The sequence below is a fragment of the Haliotis cracherodii genome, unplaced genomic scaffold (assembly GCF_022045235.1).
Source record: "Haliotis cracherodii isolate W230 unplaced genomic scaffold, xgHalCrac1.p SCAF_1, whole genome shotgun sequence".
Classification (NCBI taxonomy): domain Eukaryota; kingdom Metazoa; phylum Mollusca; class Gastropoda; order Lepetellida; family Haliotidae; genus Haliotis; species Haliotis cracherodii.
The window spans coordinates 74,747,353-74,762,822 of NW_027266264.1; the positions used below are offsets into that span (position 1 = coordinate 74,747,353).

General features: G+C 43.2%; 1 protein-coding gene across 2 annotated transcripts in view; it reads left to right on the plus strand.

Annotated features, from left to right (window-relative positions):
- LOC139473405 (phosphatidylserine synthase 1-like) overlaps positions 1-15,470 on the plus strand; it is a 102,825-nt gene that overhangs the window by 62,732 nt on the left and 24,623 nt on the right. For both annotated transcript variants that reach the window (XM_071256002.1, XM_071256079.1), the window contains exon 7: positions 14,823-14,882. In XM_071256002.1, coding sequence (XP_071112103.1) covers positions 14,823-14,882 — 60 coding nt within the window. The remainder of the gene's footprint in view (positions 1-14,822; positions 14,883-15,470) is intronic.

Here is a 15,470-nt window from a genome sequence, read left to right on the forward strand (position 1 = left end):
TGCCAAGCTCCATCTGGAAATCTTGTTCATGTTCCACCAAGCAAACTTAACACTTCGACTATCGCAGGGTGGCTCATAAGTGGTTATTGTACGCAAATGTTAGAACGTGGGAATAACTGGTTCTGGTTGACTAAAACAGCTTTGTGCTGTACATACAAACTTAGATATATCAATTATATTATTTCAATGTTTATGTTTTATCATTTCTATTCCTGTCATGCTTCTGTTAATTCATCGAGCACAAAAACAACTGTTACATTCATGTCAACCACTGCTTTCAACTGTCACTGAAATTCCATTACATCCACATGATTTATTTACCTTCAGGTACCACAACGTGGTTTAATTGATGCAAATTGAATATGAAGCTGTATTTGTGCTTCAAACTATTCATAAATCTATGCACTCAATGCATTGAATTAACTTTACAAAAATAGATGCCAATTCGATTTTTCAAAGCAAACACAAAATAACTCAATCAATGATTTCAAGATTTATTTATTGTAAACTTAATGTTTGTTTGTAATTGTTTGTTAAGATTTGTGTCCTGTTACTAATTAGCAAAACTATCAGTCGTTAATCAGCACCCTGTGCTTATTAATTCATAGGAGTGGGGTAGTCACAATGACTGTTAGATATCAATATTATTGGATTGATGACCTCAAAGAACGATGCTACTGCTGTGTCCTGATGATTGTGTCATCCAATGGCTTGAATCATTTCCCACATGAGGGGCCGACCTTTCCATATGTAGTGTTGTGGGGTTTAGAGTGCAAGTGGAAAGCCCACCCCACCCTGCAAGTGGGAAACACCACGCCACCCTTCAAGTGGGAGTTACTTCAAGCTTTCTCCCGTGATTTGACTGATGTACAGTCATCGTATCCCAATTGCGTAGATTGATTCTTGTGATGTCAATCACTTGATTGTCTGGTCCTGACTCGATTATTTACTGACTGCCATCATATGGCTGGGATATTGCTGAGTGTGGCGCTAACAACATACACTGTCATCCTTAATGTTGCTGACAAAGACATACACCAGTAGAGTCCTGTACGCCTTGCCAATAGTTAGGTATCATAAGGACTAGCAGAAATTTGCCATATTTAAGGGATTTGCTATGTGTTATCATTTTGAGAACGAGTGGACTAAAAATGTTAGTTTCTAGTGCTGTTCTAGAAACTATGTTTCTAGCATAACATCTGTCAGTGCATGCCCGATTTTAATACTGATTAACCATTATCAATTCTGTTGTCACTCTGTATCATGGCATTTGGTAATTAAAAACCTGTTGGCAATATGGTGACATTAATCATTCAGACCAGCCAATACGTTGTCAAGACTTCACAGCGACTTCAGCAATTAATGATAATAAGTAGTCCTGGTCTATTGATACTTTTGTGAATCTCCATAGTGATGGCATCTACCTGACATTTTGTTAAAAAGTGGGATTCTTTTTCCATCTCAGCCTATTGTGACAGCGTGCGGAGCTGATATGGGTTGCCACTTGTTGTTTAGCTTGCTGATCTTCCAAATCATAAATGGAAGTCAGGCATTTGACAGTGGGACTTAACAATATTTGAATATTTAAATAATAAGGCTTGATGGAGGGTGCTTTGTCCATATTTCTATAAGAGCCGGTCAACAGCCTGGTTCACGTGTCAGATACCTCAAATTTAGCACATCCACTTGGAAGCTTTGCAATAAATGTCACACTCCTAACAGCAATACTTCATTGGATCTATAAATCTAGCAGGCTAATGAATGTGTCACACAACTGGAATGGATGGAGCTGGCTTCATAACTTGCTTCTTTCCAATGTACACACACATACCAGCAAATTACAAGAACATCACATGAGATCAATGTTTCAAACCATGTGCCCAACCATCCATGATTGATAATTTTTGCATCCAAATTGCAGCAGACCTGGCAATGACACACTACACTGAACACTGATTCAGTGTTAGAAATTGGCACTAGTCCTGTAGCTGTTACCAAACTGCCCAATGGTAAAGGTATCCTAAGGACAAGTAGAAAATGGCCAATTTTAAGGGTTTTGCTTTATGTTATCATTATAAGGACCAAAACTGTCAGTTTCTAATCCTGTGATTAGGCTTGGATTCTTGGCTTTTTCTGAATAAAATATCAGTTTGGTACTTAAACAATGTGCCTTCAGTGAATATATTGTTGCAGTCAATGATCCACAAGTTCCACCTAGAATTACCTACAGTGATGTTACATTTGCAATTATTTCCTCTAATAAGTGGAGGCTACAAAAAGTGGGGGTATGTCTCCCTGGAATAATATAAGTTGAAGCAGGATCCTGATGGGTACATGAGGTGTTAATGGTTTTACGTTAGGTTTTATGCCATGAGCTGCAGGCATTTATCTTTTAATATGACATTGTAAAAGAATTCAAACAAACTCAAAATTGATAAGAAATCAGCTGTTCGCTTGAGCTGAGGTTAGCTTGCACTATGTAACGTGACTTCCATTGACTTGGGGAAAAGTGTGCGACTTTTTGCTTTGAAGCAGGGTATGAGGGATTTATTTTGTTTCCCAGAAATCCACATGACTTGCTTGTGGCAGGGGTATAAGGGGTTTATTCGCCCGCTGAAAAAAAAAATCCCTTCCAAGGAGTGCCACATCATATTTATCAAGATCACGTGGACTAATTAAATCTCATCATTCTGCCATGGAGGTATGATAAATACAATTATTAGTGACTCCAGCTTATGCAACACTGCAGTTGAAAAGTGCCAGGTCTCTATTTACCACTGGGCCCCATTACCCACTGGGTATGGGAACTTGTTCAAAGAATATGCACCCTAGGGTCTTATTAGAGGCAATATGGTAAGCTGCAACTGTGATAACTGCAGGCAAAATAATATATTTGTTACTTAGATCTCATGTACTATTCATAAAAATATGATATGCTTTTTGTCAACACAAAACCACAAAATTTTGGTGATCAGTTTCTCGAACTGTTTTGTTTCCTAAATGATGTGAGTTGTTAGGTTTCTCATATGCCTGTCTTCCTGTATATAATGTAATATAATCCTGGCAACTGGGCGATACGACTAATATGACTCCAGTTGTTGTGGGCTCAAGTGAAGGACACAGAAGGGATGTGATATAGGCATATTCAACACACGATAGATGGACATGTACTTGGATTCACATTACAAACCCTCAGAAAGCAGTAACTGATCCTTCTACTGTAACATTCAGTCCCAGAACAAAATATGCTACATATGATATTTGTTGACAAATATGTATCTCAGTTTCATATTACACAAGTAGGAAAACAACATATGCAGATGATTATGCGGACATTATTCCTATTTCATCAGTTGATTGGGTGCAAGCATTTGTCATGATTAAAAACAAGAGTTCATTGGTCATGTTTGTGTATTAACTGGTAGGGAGGACATGAGGATTTTCTGACAGAGAGTTTGAAGTCATATTCTGACAGACATATTTTCATGAGTATGCTGAGAAAAGGCTTTGAAACAGGAGATTAGCCATGGCTTCCCTGACTGAACAGAATCTGGTCTACTGTTGGTAATTGCCTTGAGGTAAATCTATGGAAATATATGGCATAGTTGAGTTTCTGTCTGTGTGCATAGGAAGATGATTGTCAGTCGTGTAGGAGGGGGAGAGGAAGTACTGTGAGCTGTAATTGAGGGGTAGGGTAGTACTGTGAGCTGTAATTGAGGGGTAGGGTAGTACTGTGAGCTGTAATTGAGGGGAGGGGTAATACTGTGAGCTGTAATTAAGGGAAGGGGTAGTACTGTGAGCTGTAATTGAGTGGAGAGGAAGTACTGTGAGCTGTATTTGAGGGGAGGGGTAATACTGTGAGCTGTAATTGAGGGGAGGGGTAGTACTGTGAGCTGTAATTGAGGTGAGGGGTTGTACTGTGAGCTGTAATTGAGGGGAGGGGTAATACTGTGAGCTGTAATTGAGGGGAGGGGTAGTACTGTGAGCTGTAATTGAGGGGAGGGGTAGTACTGTGAGCTGTAATTGAGGGGAGGGGTAATACTGTGAGCTGTAATTGAGGGAAAGGGTAGTACTGTGAGCTGTAATTGAGTGGAGAGGAAGTACTGTGAGCTGTAATTGAGGGGAGGGGTAGTACTGTGAGCTGTAATTGAGTGGAGAGGAAGTACTGTGAGCTGTAACTGAGGGGAGGGATTGTACTGTGAGCTGTAATTGAGGGGTAGGGTAGTACTGTGAGCTGTAATTGGGGGGAGGGGTATTACTGTGAGCTGTAATTGAGGGGAGGGGTAATACTGTGAGCTGTAATTGAGGGAAGGGGTAGTACTGTGAGCTGTAATTGAGTGGCGAGGAAGTACTGTGAGCTGTAACTGAGGGGAGGGATTGTACTGTGAGCTGTAATTGAGGGGTAGGGTAGTACTGTGAGCTTTAATTGAGGGGAGGGGTTGTACTGTGAGCTGTAATTGAGGGGAGGGGTAGTACTGTGAGCTGTTATTGAGGGGAGGGGTAGTACTGTGAGCTGTAATTGAGTGGAGAGGAAGTACTGTGAGCTGTAATTGAGGGGAGGGGTAGTACTGTGAGCTGTAATTGAGTGGAGAGGAAATACTGTGAGTTGTAATTGAGGGGAGGAAAGGTAATACTGTGAGCACATTTGAAGCTGTTGGTTTATTAAACCTTACTGGAAGTATTTTGAAGCTGATACAATGAACTGTTTCGAAGTTCCAAAATTGTTCCAAATTTTATAGCTGAATATATGAGACCCAAGCATGATTCCCCATGTAATGTTACACAACTGCAACATGTCTGTGACCAGGCCTTTGAAATCACAATCACTTACGTGCTGAATGACTCAAGTGACAAGACCTGAATAAGTTGTTCAAGGTTAGAAAGCATGGATCTTGCTTCACATTTACATCGGTGATTTATGAGTGTGTTGTCTTTGATGTGGATGTAGTAATGTCGGGTCAATATTTGCAAGGTGGGTTCAGTGCTTGACTTACATTTGAATACACGGTGCTGCTGATCATAAAGAGCAGTGGCACATCACCACAGTGGCTATGTCTGCAGTGAAAACAAGGAAATCAATGCCTCTGATGGAGAACGATATTGTTGGGGTTTGTGGAAGTTGTTCAGTGATCCTCAACATCGCCACAATGACATTACATTAAGACTGCTGCACTGTCCATTATATGGAGATTGTCGTTGTGATATTTAGCTGATTGGCTTTGATGAGCACTTCATGTTTCACCCTCAGGCAATGCAGCTGATTGGTATTTGACATGATACCAGATATTTTGGTTTTAGATAAACTTGCATGAATTTGGGTTATTCAAGGAATGTATTTTTTAGATATTCACAGATACAACAGTATGAAGTGATTTATTTTAGGCAGAAGACTGGAGAAGCATGGTGCTGTTCCTGAGATACATACCGTATTCGATGTAATAAGCCCCCAGGGCGCTCTCATAATTAGTTGAAAGATCGTAAATCTTGTGGTTCATTCTGACCTGAAATGATACAAAAGAAAAGTCTGTGCGTATGTATAATATACACGGGAGATATTTTTTTCCAGGATTTAATTGCTCATAATTAACATGATTAAGGGTGCGTATAACACATGAGTGCTATTATACACCAAGATATAAGTCTTGTGTACATTGATCAATCGGAAGGGGCGCTTATTGGGATTGTTCACTTGCCAATATATGAGCAAATATTGCTGTGAATACTTATTAGAGTGGGGTGCTTATTGTGTGGGGATTCCGGTTTAGAATAGGTCCTGTGCTGGTTGAAGAGGCGACTCACTGGATTGGGTGGTCAGGCTTGGTGACTGGGTTGATTTTGTTTCATCGTACCCCTTCTGATGTTGCTCATGATATTGATCACTGGATTGCGTACTATTTAAAATGTACTGACAGGAAAGCTTACTTCCCTATTTTTTCATTGTTCCCTTATTCGGAAGAGAATTCATGGATGTCAACTTCGTCATTATGAGGAACGCAATGTTTCGGAGTATATGCTTTCGCCTTCATCAGGTGAATGAATGCCATGAGGCAGAGAGCATCTATATGTACATGTAAGAACAACAAAAGTAATAAGATTAAGATAACAAAAGGTGGAAACTTACAAGGGAAGCCAACAGATCATTGGCGCTGATAGGTGATTAGCAATAGAGCCAACACTTTACAGGGACACTTTACTTTGGTTGATCTTATGATGAAGTCGAGTTGGTGAAGATGTCTCACGTCTTTCATTCCTTGAACTATGGAGCTTCCTGGCTCTTCATTATCAACGTACTAGTTGTTGTTCATTACCATGAATTATAGAATATCCTGTTTCTTCGTTATGAGCTGCATTTCCCTGGTGTTATTCATTCCAGAGCGATGTGTCACCAGCTCCATCTGGTTGACTTGCTGTCATTATTCACTTGCTTATTCGATGTCATTCAACTGGACAAGGCCGTGGCTGTACTTGATGATTGGTTTCTGGCCAACTCTATTGTCTCTTGATTTAGGTGACCCGAGAAGATCTTCAGCAACCCATGTTTGCCGTAGTGAGTGAGTGTGTATGGTTTTATGCTGCTTTTAGCAATATTCCAGCAATATCACGGCAGGGGACACCAGAAATGGGCTTCACACATTGTACCCATGTCGGGTATCAAACCCGGGTTTTCGGCGTGACAAGCAAACGCTTTTACCACTAAGCTACCCATGCTTGCCGTAACAGGCGACTAACAGGATCGGGTGATGCCGACTGAGAAACGATGCCGCGGTTTAACATGGATCCCACTCAGACACTGTAAACCGACTCTGAGCTGACCAGTCCTTGTTTTTGCCCCTAAATGCCAAGTGCTAGACAGGGTAACAACAAGTGCCATCTTTTAACATCTCTTGGTATGAGACAGCCGGGGATCGAACCCCCGACCTTCTGCTCTCCGGCAGATGCTCTACCACTAGACCACGTCTCTTGATTGAGTTCCTTCCAGATAATATTTCAACATCAGGCTTCCTGGGCAGTGCTTGACATGCCATGAAATCAGGCAACACTTGCTCAGATGCATGCTGTAACCCACCAGGACTGAAGTTGCTCAGAGATTTGTGGCCCTTTGTTGCTTTTTGAAGTGGGACAACATTTCAGCTCTAGTAGGCATGTGGCGAGACTCTGTTAGACTTCATTCGCTTTGTTCGATTGTTATGATGGTCTGGTGATGTCTTCAGCTATAACTCAACAGCTCACCTGCTGGTTGTACACACATTAATTTGCTACTTTAGAGGATAACCTCAGATGGTTGTTCAACAGGGTATTAATCCCCAGGGGGACTTTTGTTGCTTGTCGTGTACCCCATTCAGTACCGTGGTAGATTGGATTCTGGTCTACTCACTTTAGTCTGTGCTGTAGCTGACATGCGCTCTTGAGATCATGGATTTACCTGTCTATTGTTGAGTCCCAGCGACTCTTAACCCGTGAAGATTCGGGGTAGAATTGTTCTTCAGCAACCCATGCTTGCTGTAAAAGGCGGTTATGCTTGTCATAAGAGGTGACTAACGGGATCGGGTGGTCTGACTCGCTGACTTGGTTGATGCATGTTATTGTATCCCAATTGTGTGGATCGATGCTCATGATGTCAATCACTGGATTGTCTGATCCAGACTAGATTATTTACAGCCCGGCATCATATAGCTGGAATATTGCTGAGTGTTGCGTTAAACAACAAACAAAAAAGAATGCGACGTTAAACCCCTTTTCACATCACCCAATATGTATTCACACAGGCTATGTATGGGAAAAGTCTGAAGCCTGCATTATCGACCTGTATCTTAGATAATGGAAGTAGATTTGACATGAATGGAGGTTGGCTTGGGTGGTGGAGCCCATGGAAAATTCATGACACTCTTTCAGTGATCACCATTGTTGTAATTAGAAACTGCATAATCAGACATCTAAGGCGGGATGTGTGGTCGTCATTCCTCAACTGTGGTGTTTCCTCAACTGCAGTGTTGCCGTGAGAGAGCATTGGCTGGGGTGGAGCTTTTATCTCTTCTCATTTCCACCATGTCCCAGTAGATGGATTCAAATGAGATGATTACTGAGAGACCTTTACTCACTATAGAAGATGTTAATCAGTGATGTTTTGATTAAATATAATCAACAAATTGATTGGTTACCTCATAATGAAATGGTAATCAACCAGAAGTGTATCTGTCATTGATTTTCGTTGCTGCCATTTAAAAAGCTTCCTATTTTGATCATGAAAAGTATTGGCATTTTGACAGAAGTTTCGAGAGAATACATAATGCCATTTTTATCTGATTTTCAGCAGCGATTGATAATTGATTTCACACTTAATCCTGGCACTATATTTCTTGTGGAAATTTTAATTTAAAAACAAAAAAAACAAAGATTATGAAAGTTCATGATACGGTCAGTCTCTTATAATGTAGATATGGCTATTATTAAGGATTTACAATGGTTTATGCCTTTTCCAATAAGAGTACTTCATCGACTGTTTGATCAAATGTACATGTCACTTCACAAACATACTTACATGTGGTCTTCTGATGTGGATCTAGAGAATCGATTATTGAAGGTGCATCTCGCTGTGCACAGTTGTGTCCCTTGGGTGTGCCAGGAACCTGTGATTGTTCCTTCCAATTGATTGTTTCTTAGCACCAGTCCCATGCTTGTGGGTTTCACCAAAGTACTAAACATATTGTCAGGATCATTTTGGGTCTCATGCCCTCATCAAACTGACACCCCATGATATAACTGAAATACTGTTTAAAGTTAAACCCAACTCACTCACTCGCAGACCAGTGAAGATCCGGGCTAGAGTAGGTCTTTAGCAACCCATGCTTGCTGTAACAGGGTACTATGCTTGTTAGAAGTGACAAATGGGATCGGGTGGTGGGGCTCACTGACTTGGTTGATGCATGTCATCATATCCCAATTGTGTGGATTGATGCTCATGATGTCAATCACTTGTTTGTATGGTCCAGGCTCGATTATTAACAGACCGCTGTCATAAACCTGGAATATTTCTGAGTGCGGTGTTAAACAACAAAGAAACAAAACAAACAAAAACTCGCTCGCATGTCACTGATATTTTAGTCACAAATCTTAACTCAAGAATACTCATAAAAAAACGTAATGAAATCTTTAAAAAATTATTTTCTGATGACCCAAATGTGTCGGGAACATGTAAACCCGAAAGTATTTGGATGTCGGCTTCCTGTAGAAACAGTAGCTGCTGATCAAATAGGTAAACACAAGACGGTGATTGTCACTTTAGGGAGGATGTAGTGGTGCTCTGGTGTCATCCATGCATAGTCCTGCCCTTTAAGTCATACCTCAGAAATCACTACAGGTTCAACATATTTTATTTCTTGACAAACAGTCATTAAAGTAATGGAAGCTGAGACTTCGGTTGTTGAGGGGATGTTTACTCACCACACAGGTGGCATCGTGTGGAGCTAACATCTTGTAGACATTCCAATATATGGCACTAATATGCTAATATGCTAGCTCTGTAATTTGCTGTGCAGAGTTGCATCCCTTAGCCATGCCAGGATCTGCTGATTTGGTTTTGCCTGTTTGTTAGCTCTAGTTTCACCTACGTGGTAATTTCATGCATTACTTTCATGTTATTACTTTCATGTTATTACTTTGTGTTTTCCGCCCTCGTTAGCGAATGAGTTGGGTTTAACGTCACTTTGAACGGTATTCCTGTTATATCATTGCATTGCACCTCAATGTAGGAAGAAAGCGTAAAGTGATGCAGGGCTCAGAAGTTTATCATTCTAGTGAAGCCCACAAGCTCGGGTATGCTGCTGACAAACCTTGTCTGGGTGACCCGGGATTCGAACCAACAATCCCAGGTTTCTGGCATGTCCAAGGGACTCCTCCTTCATAAACAGTGACAACTGACATGCAGTGATATTAATGTAGTAATGGTTAGAAACATTTCAGCAACCCACGTAAGAGGTGGATTACGGAATTGGGTGGTCAGGCTCAGTGGCTTGGTTGATGCATGCCATCGTATCCCAATTGCATAAGTTGTTGCTCATGATGTCAGTCACTGGATTATTTACATACTGCCATCATAAAGCAAGAATATTGCTGAGTGCAAAGTAAACAACAAACAGAACCGTTCAAAACAGCGTCAAACTCAACCAAATAAGGCATCCTGTAACTGCAGGCTGTTTGCTGCTGTGTGGGGACCTATTATGCGTAGACAATAATTGCAAGATGTGTAAAATCAGTGTCCTGCTACTGAAGCAGGAATATTGATCCCCACACTGTTACCTTGACCACAGGAAACCTACATTGGCTGTTAATCCTCACCAATCTCCACATCTGAGCGTTAAAGGGTCTGTGTGAGGGGGTCTGAGTGTAAGAGAGGGTCTGTGTAAGAGGGTCTGTGTGAGGGGGTCTGAGCGTTAAAGGGTCTGTGTGAGGGGGTCTGAGTGTAAGAGAGGGTCTGTGTGAGGGGGTCGGAGTGTAAGAGAGGGTCTGTGTGAGGGGGTCGGAGTGTAAGAGAGGGTCTTTGTGAGGGGGTCGGAGTGTAAGAGAGGGTCTGTGTGAGAGGGTCTGTGTGAGGGGGTCTGAGTGTGAGAGGGTCTGTGTGAGGGGGTCTGAGTGTAAGAGAGGGTCTGTGTGAGGGGGTCGGAGTGTAAGAGAGGGTCTGTGTAAGAGGGTCTGTGTGAGGGGGTCTGAGCGTTAAAGGGTCTGTGTGAGGGGGTCTGAGTGTAAGAGAGGGTCTGTGTGAGGGGGTCGGAGTGTAAGAGAGGGTCTGTGTGAGGGGGTCGGAGTGTAAGAGAGGGTCTGTGTGAGGGGGTCTGAGTGTGAGGAGGGTCTGTGTGAGGGGGTCTGAGTGTGAGAGGGTCTGTGTGAGGAGGTCTGAGTGTAAGAGAGGGTCTGTGTGAGGGGGTCGGAGTGTAAGAGAGGGTCTGTGTGAGGGGGTCTGAGTGTAAGAGAGGGTCTGTATGAGGGGTCTTGAGTGTGAGGAGGGTCTGAGTGAGAGAGGGACTGTGTGTGAGGGGATCTGAGTGTAAGAGAGGGTCTGTGTGAGGGGGTCTGAGTGTAAGAGAGGGTCTGTATGAGGGGTCTGAGTGAGAGAGGGTCTGTGTGTGAGGGTGTCTGAGTGAGAGAGGGTCTGAGTGTGAGAGAGGGTCTGAGTGTGAGGGGGTCTGAGTGAGAGAGGGTCTTATTGTGAGAGAGGGTCTTATTGTGAGAGGGGGTCTGGGTGTGAGAGAGGGTCTGAGTGTGAGAGAGGGTCTGAGTGTAAGAGAGGGTCTGAGTGTGAGGGGGGTCTGGGTGTGAGAGTGGGTCTGAGTGTGAGAGTGGGTCTGTGTGAGGTGGGTTGGAGTGTGAGGGGAGTCTGAAGGTGAGGGGTCTGAGTGTGAGAGAGGGTCGGTGTGATGGGGTTGGAGTGTGAGGGGGGTCTGAGTGTGAGAGAGGGTCGGTGTGATGGGGTTGGAGTGTGAGGGGGATCCAAGTGTGAAAGAGGGTCTTAGTGTGAGAGAGGGTCTGAGTGTGAGGGGGTCTGAGTGAAAGAGAGGGTCTGAATGTAGGAGAGGGTCTGAGTGTGAAAGAGGGTCTGAGTGTGAGAGAGGGTCTGTGTGAGGGGGTCGGAGTGTAAGAGAGGGTCTGTGTGAGGGGGTCTGAGTGTAAGAGAGGGTCTGTGTGAGGGGGTCTGAGTGTAAGAGAGGGTCTGTATGAGGGGTCTTGAGTGTGAGGAGGGTCTGAGTGAGAGAGGGACTGTGTGTGAGGGGATCTGAGTGTAAGAGAGGGTCTGTGTGAGGGGGTCTGAGTGTAAGAGAGGGTCTGTATGAGGGGTCTGAGTGAGAGAGGGTCTGTGTGTGAGGGTGTCTGAGTGAGAGAGGGTCTGAGTGTGAGAGAGGGTCTGAGTGTGAGGGGGTCTGAGTGAGAGAGGGTCTTATTGTGAGAGAGGGTCTTATTGTGAGAGGGGGTCTGGGTGTGAGAGAGGGTCTGAGTGTGAGAGAGGGTCTGAGTGTAAGAGAGGGTCTGAGTGTGAGGGGGGTCTGGGTGTGAGAGTGGGTCTGAGTGTGAGAGTGGGTCTGTGTGAGGTGGGTTGGAGTGTGAGGGGAGTCTGAAGGTGAGGGGTCTGAGTGTGAGAGAGGGTCGGTGTGATGGGGTTGGAGTGTGAGGGGGGTCTGAGTGTGAGAGAGGGTCGGTGTGATGGGGTTGGAGTGTGAGGGGGATCCAAGTGTGAAAGAGGGTCTTAGTGTGAGAGAGGGTCTGAGTGTGAGGGGGTCTGAGTGAAAGAGAGGGTCTGAATGTAGGAGAGGGTCTGAGTGTGAAAGAGGGTCTGAGTGTGAGAGAGGGTCTGAGTGTGAAAGAGGGTCTGAGTGTGAGAGAGGGTCTGAGTGTGAGACGGGGTCTAAGTGTGAGAGAGGAGAGGGTCTGAGTGTGAGGCAGGGTCTGAGTGTGAGAGAGGGTCTGAGTGTGAGAGAGGAGAGGGTCTGAGTGTGAGGCAGGGTCTGAGTGTGAGAGAGGGTCTGAGTGTGAGAGGGGGTCTGAGTGTGAGAGAGGAGAGGGTCTGAGTGTGAGGCAGGGTCCGAGTGTGAGAGAGGGTCTGAGTGTGAGAGGGGGTCTGAGTGTGAGAGAGGGTCTGAGTGTGAGAGAGGGTCTGAGTGGGTCTGTGTTAAGGGAGTTTGAATGTGAAGGGAGTCTGAGTGTGAGGGGGTCTGAGTGTGAGAGAGGGTCTGAGTGTGAGAGAGGTTCTGAGTGTGAGAGAGGGTCTGAATGTGAGAACGTAAGAAGACTGACCTGCCTGTGAACGTTGATTCCCTGGAGATGTGACTCCGCAGCAGACTGCCGTTCCCAGATGGCTGGTGGTGAAATGTCAGGATCAGCTGCTGTAGCGGTCTCTCCTACACCCAGGTGTAGGCAGTCGGAGCCACAGTGTGACCTAGCAAGTTTCTGTTTCTTTCCTCTAGCTTCCTTGCTTGCGTTTCACTCCCGTGTAAGGTGCCCTAGTCGTCTAAGGTACCGCGATTCGCTGTGCAGAGTTGCGTACCTTGAGCACACCAGAAAACTATTATTGTGGGTTTGAATCCTGGTTCACTACAATTATGTTTCTAGGTTTCTCAGCACCATTCCTGTGCTCGTGGGTTTCACCAAAGTGGTAATTGTCACCTACATCACTTTAGGCTTTCCTCCCACATTAAGCTGACAAGCTGTGATATAACTGGAATACTGTTAAAAGCGGCGTTAACCCAGCTCACTCACTCACTCACTCCAAGAACTGTACCTTTAGTTACCCTTCCCCTTCGTACTCTCATCGTTTTGTCATCGGCCATTCTGTACGTCATCACTGACGTCATCACAGTTGTGACCTGTAATAAAACTTGCGGCTTTCCCCCACCCCGAGAACAAACTGGCCAACCACATATCACTTAATAACACTATTCCAGGGGTGATTCCAGTTTAGAGCTCAGTATTGCCTGGTATCTTGCAAAACAATTTGTACCACGATACAGACTGACAATAATACTGGTATGATGGTATCACAATATACCACATCGAATAGTAAGAAATGATGAAATCACTTTAATACAGCTCTAAAACCTCTTTCTTTATACATTTATGTATTGATATCTCAAAAACGTTAACAAAGAAAACCACAAGAAGAAAACAGCTTTAAATGAAGGGATGGTTATTAATAAAGAATTAGTCGGCATGTTTTCAGCTACCACGTCCTTGTGTTCTGCCATGCTTACAGGTGGTGCTATGCCATATGGGAGGTAACTGTAAAAGTTCCTGTTCTATTTATAGGGTATTGTGATCCAATGAACTTATGATTCAATTATCGCGTGTTCCTAAGTATCAATGATATCGTAGGTATTGATGAATTGTCCCCCAGTTCATAGTGTGTCCTTGTACCATGACAGCATGGATCGTTGCTCACAATATTGAGTCATTACTCAATATCTCTATTAATATTACTCTCAGGAGCCAAAGCCAGACTGAGTAAATGCGGGACAAATAAATTAAAAAAGACATCCATTATCATGTCTGGCGATGTAGCAGTGTGGTGAGATTGACAGACACATGTGTAAGCTGTAATCCAGAGTGTGGTGGGATTCAGTCTTCACGCACAGTTGGTAATTAATTCAGGTGGCACTAATTAGGAGCTGACTCTAATTGAGATGAACTTGTGTGACATCAATGATTATCTGTTTTGAAAAATAATCATTAAAGAGTTATGGTCTATTAGATATATGCACACATGCACTGGAACATACATTGTCATATTCAAGTATTGGTTGTGCGTAATTGTGCGTTAACGAATTACAGTACTGGAGGCACATACCATGTTGTGTCAGCCTTGACTTGAAACATTTATTTTGTAAAATAACAGAAATTGGCTGCCTTGAATTCCAGTTCCAAGCTTTAATTGTCCTATTTCAGACTGACATTTAGTCCCAGAAATAAAGTTATCTTATTCAAAAATATCTTTCTACAAAATATTAAAAATAAAATCCAAATGGAGCCCAGAAGTTTTCTTATTTTCCTTGAGCAGAGGCAATCTAGACTTGCCAAATCATTCTAGACTTGAGTTGGACTCCTTTCTTAATATTTTCCCAAGTGTCTGGGAGACAGACTAGCTTGATGTGTTGAATCAGATATATCGATGAAGACAGGTGCTGGTATTTTACCAAACAAGTGATCACAGCCTTGTTAAAGGTTGCAGCACCTAAACTCGCATTGAAAGAATAAGGAAGACCATAAAATAATCTCTCGTTATTGACACTACAGTTTCTGAATGCCACGTGAAGATAAATAATAACATCTTCATCTTGCAGGGACATCCACTCCACCACGGGGAAGCTGGGTCGAGCCGTGCTGCAGTTCACTCCCGCCAGGTCAGTATATACACACTCTCAACAATCAGTAGGGCTGGCTACCAATATACATCATAGAGACCGAGCGACTATGCTTGTCGGGTGGTCAGGCTCGCTCACTTGGTTGATGCATGTCATCGATCCCAATTGCGTGGATCGATGCTCATGTTGTCAATCACTGGATTGTCTGGTCCAGACTTGATTGTTTACAGACCGCTGTCATATAGCTGGACTATTGCTGAATGCGGCATTAAACAACAAATAAACAAACAAACACAAAGTAGCTAACATGGTGATTGGGAAGGAAGCAGTGAACCCTTTGGTACTGATATTGACATACACAGATCTCTTGTTGTTATACTACAGGTAAGAGATCAATAATTGTTAAATAAATATAGATCAATTATATATAAATGTCAGAGAAGTAACAAATATGCAAAAAGCTCAAAGACAAAACATGTTTCACGTCACGGGTGAGTGGTAACACACTTTTGCGTGGATTACTGTTGACATTAAAGATACAACAAAATCAGTTGCTTTTCGTCTTCAACAGTGAGCAATAGCAAGTCTGCTTTGGTAATTTAAAACTTTATTTCATCACAATATTTT